This window comes from Gouania willdenowi, chromosome 14, assembly GCF_900634775.1.
Source record: "Gouania willdenowi chromosome 14, fGouWil2.1, whole genome shotgun sequence".
Taxonomy (NCBI): domain Eukaryota; kingdom Metazoa; phylum Chordata; class Actinopteri; order Blenniiformes; family Gobiesocidae; genus Gouania; species Gouania willdenowi.
The window spans coordinates 18,320,267-18,331,768 of NC_041057.1; the positions used below are offsets into that span (position 1 = coordinate 18,320,267).

Below are 11,502 nucleotides of genomic sequence, written 5' to 3' on the forward strand. Positions count from 1 at the left end.
AATGTCTACCAGCTGGTAAAATTAAACGCTGAGTGTTTCTGACTGGCCCAAAGTCCCCACTCTCCAGCCTATTGACTGTCCCCATGGCAACAAGCTCATCTGGAGCTACTGATGGAGGCTGTCTTCCTATACAAGCTGTACCTGGAAGAGAGGGAGAGGGATGCACGGGCCAGCATGGAGCTGAGAGGTTAAATGTACTGCTGTGAAAGGCAAAGCAGAAAGAGCAAATTAGCTACTTGGACTGAAAATGGTCCATCATGCTCTGCTGAACCAGAGAGCTCTGCTAGCTGTGAGGGAGCATCACCCCAAATGTGACCTTGAAATTGTATTTATTCCACCTGAGATCCTTAAAGCATTAAAGTCCTGTTCACCACTGACCCCTACCTCATACTGGTCTTATCATGGCCATTGTCATAATGACCTTGAACTGAGGGCATGCTCAGTCTGAAAAACCCACTGAGGATTTCCTTTGTAGCTGTGATGATGTCATCTGGCAATGCCTGAATCTGAATTTGAGACACTCGTGTTGAAGATCTGATTTAGCTTTTTTAGTAGCCAGCAACACAACTGTTTCCAAGGAGACTTCACGACACACAAAGCAATGAGTTTCAGGCTGTGCAGAGAAAATTTCTCAATGCAGCGCTGGAGGCTGTGTGTGAGGAAGATGCTTCGGTTAATAAATGCAGCAAAAGTTGGACTAAACGACCACGCGTGGGGGCGAAAAAAATCTGTGCTGCAGTAAAACCAGAGTCCATTCCCCAGGTCATATTCTGACTATATCATGACCCCTGGATGGGAGTTTATCCGGCCATCACTTGCTCTGTTACCGATGCTCAGGAGGACACTAAGTGCACTCTGTTAAATTCATAATAAGTCTGTCTGTGAAGCTGACTAAGCAGCAGCATGCACTTGAACTCACTTCACAGCAGTGATGACTGAGTTGTAAAGTAGGAGACGAGTAAGATCCCAAAGTGGGGACAGATGATCCACCAGTAATCCCTCAAAATCCTCCCCCTCAGAAGAGATGGTATTTGAAACAATACTGCGCTCAAATAGGGTGAGAAATGTCAATGCTGAGGATGCAGGATTATTCATATTCATAATAGGAAAGATCACCGAGTTCCTAAAGTGCATAAATGAACAAGCTATCTTTGAGCCTGTTGTGCGTCAATAACTCTTTTTCTGAAGGTCTTGCCAGCTAATGAAGGAGCCACATTTAAAGGTATTTGCATCAACAAAATGACCTTTAAATGTAATGAACATTTATTTACTACAATAATTCTCCACGAATAAAGGGGAAGGACAACTGGGGAGAAAATATTAAGTCAGTGGTGCTATTCTAGAGGCAGATATCCCATTTTGTTCAATCTGAATCATAACCAATACTGTTATTCGGTATCCCCCTCCTGGATCTTACTGATATATGTATATACACTGTAACTGTTGATTAAGAGTAATTGACTATTACCAAATATTGCTGTAGCCGTCTTATTTTTTCAGTGTCCCACTTTTCAAAAAATGTTCCCGCTGATGGCCGGAGGTTGCTGTTCTAGGGATTGATACATGTTAATCTCAATTAATCCTAATCCTCTCAATGCAGTACATTGAACATAGCATATGGCCTAACAAAGCTAATTCAGCACGCATCACAATAAGACACGAGAGGAGAACCAAAGTCATGTGGAGATGTTGACTGTGGAGCTACAGCAGCCTTTTCATGTGACATTAATATAAGAAACATTTACAGTCACTTAAAGTATTACTGCTGCATATGTGGTGCTATTTAATTTGAGCTGGTTTTTATCTATAAATAAGCTTACACCATTGCTGCATGTTTTATATTAAACATCAATAAATTAGATGAAACTATGTTTCCTTTATAGCTCGTAATGTTGTTGGTGAAACACTATCTAAACAATTTATTGTAATATTGCAACTTTTTTTAATACAGGACAGGTGTAAGATTGTCTTATATTCTATAACTGTAACACAAATTATTATAACCATTTTTTATTTTTTTTTTACAGGTGAACCACATTGAGATTAGTTAGTTCAGTGTCCTGGTTAAGTTAATCAACAGCATGCAAAAACAAGTTTACTGTTTCATATAGATATGATACTAAAATGATCTCTTTGATTAATTAACAAAAACAGAATAAGAGCTGATAAAATAAAATTAAAAACGTAAAAGAACCAATAATCCAAAGGTCATAAATGAGCTAAAACAACAATATACTAATGATTTTTTTTTTGACAAGTTGATGTAACCGGTTTCTCTAAACTGATGGCCCCATCTACTCTGTGATTGGTTAAACAGTAGCCAATCAGCTCTCCTGAAGCCTGAACATAACCTGCTAATTATTCCACTAGCAGCCAATCAGAAGCAGGTGGCTCTACCAGCTGATTAGCAATGCTAATTAGCATCACTCGTTTTCCTAGTCAGCATGCTTGGCTTAAAGAGTATGAATTGTTCTTACTAGAAGTTCAAGTGATGTTTAAATAGTGTGATGAATGACATTTTTCTGAAGAAATGTGTGGTATTAAGTATGTTATTCATCCAGGTGATTGCAATATGCTAATTGATTTAACGATCTTAGCAACAAGTATACCAATTGATGATTATGAACTGAGGAATCTCAAAGTTTTTCTTTTACATCTCAGCTTTCCATCTTTGTAGAAATGTCATTTGGGGACCAGAATAATGTATTTTATAAAGCTAGTGGTGTGGGGAAAATCTGAAAACAGTTCACTGAGTGATTAGATACAGATACACTACAGGTGTGCCCCAGGGCTCAGTCCTGGGACCCTTCATCATTTGTATTCATTTTCACTGTTACGCGAATGACACCCTGCTCTACCTCACCAGTAAACCATCTTCTACCATTCTTCTAATTTTAGTGTGGTTTCATACTATGCTGTTGTGGTTTTATTATGTACTGTTAAGTGACCTTGGATGACCTGATGCGGCGCTGATGTTCAAATAAAATGTATTAATATTATTATTATTATTAGATATAAATATTAACCTGCCTCAGGAATCGATATAATTTGGCACTGACCAATTAAATGGGTTTATATATTTATACAGTGATTCAGATCTTGTTGTACCTGCCATTTTCTTTCACAGCTTTTTGTAAATTATATGTATTTTGTCACAAGACTATAACACAGCTTTTTGAAGGTTTGAGCTTTTTTTGCCTCTTCTTGCAGCCAAGTAAACAATGAAGCCCCATGGCTCCACCATTCTCTGAATTCCTCTTCATACTAAGACATGGATGTATTATGATATCTATTGTATATTGCAGATGTATTATTTAAAATTAATATAATTGTCATCCCAATGGCACCGAAACTGTAAACAAGTGGAAGTAAATGTGCTCATTTACGTATCTGTTAGTGAGAGACTCTTCATTTCATCTTCTTTATCGAATCAGATTTTTGGCTGCAGGATTGTTGAATTTTAATGTGTTTCTTTTCTTTATGTCAGTCATATTTACAGGGTTATAGTCCCTGGGAACAGACGGTCCTGGCGTTCTCGGGAACACAATGTTCTCCGAGTGAGAAAAAATATAAGCACAGAGTGTTTCACATTTCAGAAAGTTCCCATCAGCTTCTAATTCTCTTCCAAATTTTCATTCAGTCCGTGCCCTTTATTAATAATAATGCAGCTGACAGGAATGTAGAAGTTTCCATGATGCTAAGTTTGAATTGGGATTAGACTGTGAAGACTGCATAAATATGAAATGCAGTGTATATTGTGAATTCCCGTGTTGTCACCTCACTTGTTTTATTCTTCCTTCTGTCCTAGAACAATCTCAGGCAGAAAGGTCGAGCTCCATCACTGTGGCTGGAGCTGTGATGGGTGCAGTGCTTGCTCTGTTCCTCATCGCCGTCTTCAGCATCGTCATCTTCACTGCTCGCAAAACCCCGCCCACATCCTTCACTGACAAAGTGTAAGTTTCACAAATAATTTTCGCTGCCAAACACACTTGGCTGGTTAGTCAACGACATGAGTTATTGTAATTGAGTTGCTTTTATGGGTACTGTGTGTTTTAAAATAATTCAAGTCATTTGTCACATTTCTACACTCAACCGTTATTATTTTTTTGTTTTTTTTTGTTTTAAAATGATCAACGGACATTGTGAAACTCCAAAAAATGAAATGACCAGACAACAATGAAATGCATCATATCATAGCCAACCAGTCAGATTACACGTAATGCACCACACCAAAACAGCATTGAACGGAGGTTTTTTTTCTTTGTTTGAGTTTATAAAGGTAGCTATACTTATATATATATATATTTTTTTTTTTATTGAATTCATTAGTATTATTTTATTTAAAGAAAAGAATTGTACATTTTCACAAACCTTTTATTTTATAAATTTTTTGTTTATACATAAGATGTTTACTGTATGCAAGGGAACCCTGGCAAGATTTATCACCAAAAATTAACATGGAGGGTGAAAGTAACTAGTAACTTTTACTTTGAGTACTATTTAATTGAGCTATACATTCTACTTGTACTTAAATATTTTTTGTATGACTTAAGCCCTATTTGCACAGGATTAGTTTTACCTAGGGACCACATGTAATAAATAAATGACCCCCCAGCGTCTGCTTTTTATGTGGCGCATTTGCACGGGAAAACCAAAGACTGAGATTTTGCTGAAATTTACGGACATCTGAAAACGTGAAACCATGTGTGAGTTGATGTTAAAACAACTTTGCAGGCTTTTGACCACAGGTCGGTGCTGTGTTACTGCTAGCGCTAGCCAGCTGTATTAGATAGAAAGCTACAAACAGAAAAATAAAAAAAAATCTTACCGCACATTGCAAAGCACGACGTGATCCACAATTGCTCCTCCTCTTCAGCCTTCTCTTTTTGCCCAAAAGGTTTTCTAAACACTCCAATGAAGCCTCCATTCTTCGGCAGAAGTAAATAAACATGTGTCCCGCATGCGCATGTACGCTCATAATCAATCTCAGTACGAGGTAAACTCAGACCGTGACACCGGAAACAAAACAATGCGTAATCAAGCATTAGATCCCGCCCATTTCTGTCCAAATCACAGAGTGGCCTATTCGCATTGGATTAGGATCATCACAGGACCTCAGAGTTCAGCAAAATATAGGGAATTTTTACTTTACAAATTACCGACATGGCCAATTCGCACGAGATTAACGTCACAGACATTCTTCGCAGTTTATTGCATGTGGTCCCTAGGTAAAACTAATCCCGTGCAAATAGGGCTTTAGTTGTACTTGTACTTGAGAACAATTTATATCAAATAACGGTACTTCTACTTGAGTAGGATATATCAGTACTCTTTACACCTCTGTGAACAAGGTCCCTCACCCTTATTGTGTGTTTGCGTGGGCGGGTGTGTGACGGGGGTGGTGGAGTGGAGCAGGAAAGTGGGTGGTGAGCCAAGGTTAAGTCGTGGCAGATAATTGCTGTATTGGCATTAAGCCCTTGTTTCCATGTTCGTCATGTTCATCCTATAGTGCACCAGGGTAAGTGTTAATGTCAGATCAAAGGAAGAATAACCAGTTAAATTATTTACAACAAGAACTGGGTCACACTGAGTCCTTTGTGATGTTTCTAAATCTTGACTGATGAGTTTTAGAACAGTTTCATATTTTAACCAAAGCTTAGTTTTCCAATCTACTTCTGTCTTTCTTTTATTGTCTATTGGTCTATTGCATTTTTCTCCCAGTGATTTGCACTGTGTGCATGTCTCAGACCTGATTCCCCAAGAACTCTGCTGAGTTTCAACTGCCCCCAATCAGTGAAGGACACAAATTCCCATTTCTTCGTCCTCTCTGAGGGAACGTGCTCCCTGCATTCCTTGCGCTGACACCACATGACACTCTCCCTCACCACTTTCGGTCAATGGCACGACTAACTTAGCATCTTAAGTGTGACCGTGGCTGGAGCTCCCAGCGGACCCAGTGGGCAGAGCAAGGAAAGCGAGGGAGGGGAAACAGACCATCAGCCCTCTTCTTCTTCTTCATCATGCGCAAGTGTCAGCAGGTCAACGGAAAACCTGGCTGTAATCCAACAACGTTACGGTTTCTCATCCCGTACACAGTTAGACAATCAATGCTCGAAACGGCATTATTTAAATGACAGCCTGGGATCCGTTTGTGAGTTTCTGCTTAATAGTGATTGAAGATTTCAACAAATGGGAAAATGACTCAGCACCTCACTGGAATCCAGAGGAGCAGCTGTCGGTAATCTACGAGCACGCCTGGAAGTCCAATAAATGTATAGTCGGGTTGACAGGTCTCCCTTTTGATGTGGGCATGTTGGCGTTAGGACAAGTCTGTATCTGAAGGAGTGATTGCGGTTTGCATTTCCCTCATCAAACGAAACATATTGATATTTTAAAATATATAACTTAAATTATTTGGATGCAAAAATCAATGGATTTACTTATTATAATTTTTACTTTTCCGCCAATTAATGCTCAGTTAATTTAATTTATCCAAACATTTCAAAGTCAACCCTTGCAAATCAATTTGTTATCAGAAAAATCCATTGTAAATCCATTATATATGTATATTGATCAATAAATTGAAGGTCCTTTGATTTGTATTTGCCGCTTGAAAGTTTGTTTTCATCTCCTTCGTAAACTACGTCTGTTGACATTTTTGCACATTGCGATGTAGGACGAATGAAGTAAAAACACTTCCATCCATCCATCTGCGGGACTCCACGTACCACAATGCAGTACGCAAAGCTTTTTCCATAGATGAAAATAAGAGAGTGTTTGCAAACCAAAACATACTTTCGATCCGCAATTTTGCCCTTTTTCCTTTCTTTTTGGAGTAAATAATGTTTGATTCATACATGAGGCCTATATGATTTTATTTAATGTAAGATTAAATAATGAGTAGCAGCTTTAAATATGAATGTGTTGCAAAGTAAAAAGCGTAATATTGTTTTTGGGAGCATTAAACCTGTAATAAATGTTATATTGACAAACACAGCACAGTGTTACCAAAGGCTACACATTCATCCATCCTCTATGCTGGGCTTTATCCAACCTGTACACCCTTGACACGTCACCGGTCCATCATTAAGAAAGGACTTGCATCTCTGACTAATAACATACCTATGTTTAATATATGCTTGACAGCTTTGCTTAGAAGTGGTTTAATTTTTGTACTTGGTGTTATTCCCATTACATATCACATGATGCATTTAAAGTATAATATATAAATAAATAAATATAATGTAATGTGAGTAATTTCATTGGCCAACTCCAATGGTACCGTATGTGTTCATGCTAAAAAAATATAGTCCAAACATTTTAATTCTACTTCACAATAATTGATAACTGATTACTTATCTGTATAGGAATCTTACACGACTGGAAAAATAGACAATATAACATGCATCCTCTTTATCTATTTACAGTATATCTGCACCATATCGCTTGTTTTTTTTTTTTTTTTAAATACTTCTTTCCTTATGTACTGTAAGTACGAGCTGCTGTTTATCCTGTTTTTATCCTGCTATACAAGCCAATGCAATAATATTTCATTCTTGTCTGTACTGTAAAGTTCAAGTTTGAATGACAATAAAGGAAGTCTAAGTCTAACCTATACAGCTAAAGAGTGTGGTAGCCTAGCCTAGCTTAAGCCATGCATAAAGCAGCAAACGCTACACCAAGGGTCCCAAAGTGGGCGTGGGAGGTGATGATTGGTGGGTGCTACAGAGGGAGTCATTTTGCTAACCTGTTACCAGCTTTAAGAACCCCCACTCACACCTTGGCGTGCTGCCACGTGTAGATATTTGTAACAATCTGACAACGTAACCTTCAGATGTGATCCAAGACTTGACAGGACTTTGAAAACATCAGCAGAGGCTAAACGTCTGCTCCCATTCACAGTGTTTCCCCTTAAGGTGTGCGTCTGCTCTTTAAAAGCTCTCCTCACTGCGTTTTCTTCCTCCCCCCCCTCCTCCTCCTCCTCTCTGAAGCATTGACCTTCCTTCGACACACAAGCCTCCTCCTCCCTACTCGGAGAGAGCACCTGCAGTTCCTCTGGGAGTGCACGCATCACAAGTGGCCTGGCTGTGTCAGGTAAACCCCAAATCTCCTTTCATAATATTTTTTTTTTCTTCTTCTTCTTCATCCTCTAACAACCATTGAACAATCACGTATGCAAGGCGAGCCATCACGTCTGTTCACTACACAACAGGAATGCTTTGTTAGCAAATGTTGATCCTCAGCAGGCCGTGGTGACAACATGCTGACCTTCATCACAGGTTTGAAGAAAAAACTCCTTTGACTCATTGAACAAGGATGATACTTTAAATATCACAGTTCATGGAGTCATTGTTTTGGTATCACATATTACTTAACCCCACTATTATCGTCAAATATTACTGACACCGAGGTTGGGGTCAATTATGATCGTAATTGAGTAATTGGTAATTAATTAGAATTATGGTGTAATTATATTTGTAATTGTGATTTCAAAAATCTGTTGCTGTCATAATCTTAATTAAATTGTAATTGGGTTTAGATATTTGACTTTATAATTGTAATTGCCATGAAAATTCTATAAAAATGATCAATTATAAGTTAACGCAAAACTGAGGGAACCATGTTAAGCTTTCCCACATTTTGCAATTTAAAACAAATGAAATCGAGGGGGTACACTGACACAAAAAAGGCTCAGACACCCACACCAGAAATATTAAAAGCTATGTTTTCATTGATTAGGAAGTCTAACAAGGTAACCAATAGAAAGAAATTAGATAAAAGATATTTGTTTTTAGTATATTTTACAGCTTATTTTAGAACTTGTTATCATAAGAGATGCTAACAGAAAGCTAACACAAGAGAAAGGTTAACTTTCATTAGATTATTTATTTCAGGCTCAATAATTGTGATTAATTGTAATTGAACTTTAGTAGTTGAGAAGGTATTTGTAATTGACTTCCTGAGGATAAAAAATAATTGTAATTTAATTGTAATTGGAAAGAAACGCAGGTCACCATAATCGTAATTGTGTTGCAATTGAACATGGGTAATTGAAAACTTAATGTAATTGAAAAATGTAATTGACCCCAACTCTGACTGACACATTTGACCCTTGAGGTCAATCTGACCTCAGGGATATTTGCCTCCAGAAAATGATTTTCAGAAAATTGTTGACTAAATTTTTTTGTCAGGCACTTTGTTTATTTGTTGAATACATAAATAAACCCTTGATTATGAAACCTTGACCTGTTCTCAAGCTATCTTTAATAGTTTACACCCAAATCTTCTCAAATTTACCATTTAACATTGATGAACACAATAATATGAATCCTATTGATTGTGGTGATGACATGACCTTTAATTCCTGCAGCGCCACCATCAGGTCAAACTTTCAGTTTTAGAGTTAGTGTATCTTGAAAATATTGATTGATCTTGGTGACATATGAGCATATGTGTTTACTTATTTTTATTTTACACATTCTCCTCTACGTCACTTTCACTGTGAAAGAGCTGTTCTAAAACCTCATTGACAGTAAACCGTTTCCTAGAGGACATTTTTAAGAGAGAGAAAGTGCACTTTATTTTGATAGCGCTTCGAGATGACTATTGTTGTAATTATATATTGTATGATAAATATTGAACGGGGTCAAATTGACCCCAAGGGTAATAGGAGGGTTGATATTAAAATTAGACACTTTTTCCTCTGAAGTTTAATTTTGTGATGTTTTTTTTTCCGTAGAGTCGCAGAGCCGAGCGCAGGTACGAGCTCGCTGACAGAGATCAGCCCTCCACGGCCCAGTCATCAGCCCACAGCCCCACGCAGCAGCAGCAGCAGCAGCAGCAGCAGCAATCCCAGCTGGAGTGGGTGTGTCATCAGAGTGGGACAGAGCGGGTGTACATCAATCACCGTGAACACTATGTGTGAGACACAGCACCAGCCTGAGCCTCTCCCATGACTCAGGACTTCACCTGTTTCACTCAGATTGATAGGATCCAACCACACAAGTGAACGACATTCTGTCCTCACAGGTAGTTCTGACACAACTTTCAACTTTTTCAGAAACTTTTATTTTAAACTACTTCACTGTCCTGTCTGTACGTCGACACATTTTATTAAAATAGGTCCAACGTGTTGACAGATGATCCTTTTTTACTTCTTTAAACTCAATTTATTATATTTCTAGTGCGCTATCACTTGAGATAAATACCTAATGAATTAAAGAAAAAAAAAAAATCGGATTAAAGTTTACTCAGGATCCAAACGTTTATTCAGGAGATTAACTTTTTTTTTTTTTTTGTGGCTTTTTTTGCTTTTTATCTGCATAAGCCTAATGAATATTTGGGCAGTGACATAATAATCAGCCTTTCAGCTCTGTGTACAAGGCTGGAAGAGATAAGAGAATCAAAGCAGACTTTCAGCCTTGATTTAGGATTTAGGGGTTATTTACAGTCAAGTCAGGTGAGCAATGTAGAAGTTGGAAATTAAACATTCAGTCTTAGTAAATAGTGTTTCTATTTGGCATATTGGTTTGTGTCCAGGCCTCTCAGGGCAGAGACACAGACATCTCTGCCTTTGTTAGCTCTGTGATAGGTTGGCATCCTATTAGAGGGCGTTTCCTTATGTTTACTCTGCTCTGCACCTGATCTCAGCTCAGATAAGCTCCAGTAACCTCTGCAACCTTGTAATAATAGAATGAGTTGGTAGAAAGGACACAGAACCCAAGACAACATGTACATTTATATCTGATAAATTCATTAAGTGCAACGTTGAAAAGAAAGTTTTTAGTTTTGAATCCTCAACATCATTTATAGTAAAGTCAATAACCCAGAGACATTGTGTTCTGTAAAAAAAAAAAAAAAACATCCAAGAACACATTGTGATATATTTACAGTGATGGAAAGGCAGTGATATGGAAAAGGCTGTTGCAGAGGCTCAGTGTTTGCAGCACACAGTGATGGATGGAGTGAAGATGCTCTCAGTGATGGCAGTGCAGAAGTTCACCATCAGCTCAGAAACTAAGAACAGCGTGTTCCCTCTTTGATTTCTATTTAACTTCATTTTGCCTGACTGACTCCGCCTTTGCAGGATATTCCATCCTCTTCTTTTCTTCGAGAAACATTTCGGTCACTTTAACAGAATTCGTCAAGTCATTGTCCTCATATTCAGGTTCATACGACGACTTTAGTCTCAGTCCCAGGCCTATACCTTCAGATCTTGAGCGGTTCATTATTACGTTTGTGTTCCGTTTGTGTCCTTCTCACACTCATGTTTCACACCTCCACCCTATTGTCAGACTTAATATTGAAAGGTGACCTTCCCAGAATTCCAACATGAATGAATTTTAGATTATTCACTGTTCCTTGTGCATGAAATAACATTGAAATTATTGCACACAACTTTTTTCCCATTACTTCTTTTAAGAATAGAGACCAGGGTGAAATGCATTGTTTACGTTCTCATCTTTAAAGCAGATAGTAATTGTTTAGTTTAAATTCTATTGC

At 38.0% G+C, this 11,502-nt stretch overlaps 1 protein-coding gene across 1 annotated transcript in view; it reads left to right on the forward strand.

Moving 5' to 3' along the window:
- The window catches only part of nectin3b (nectin cell adhesion molecule 3b), a 30,285-nt gene extending 19,023 nt beyond the window's left edge, over positions 1-11,262 (forward strand). Inside the window, exons 6-8 of the mRNA XM_028467573.1 lie at positions 3,809-3,953; positions 7,992-8,094; positions 9,740-11,262. Of these exons, the coding sequence (XP_028323374.1) occupies positions 3,809-3,953; positions 7,992-8,094; positions 9,740-9,925 (434 nt within the window). The 3' untranslated portion in view covers positions 9,926-11,262. The remainder of the gene's footprint in view (positions 1-3,808; positions 3,954-7,991; positions 8,095-9,739) is intronic.
- Positions 11,263-11,502: the final 240 nt, after the last annotated feature.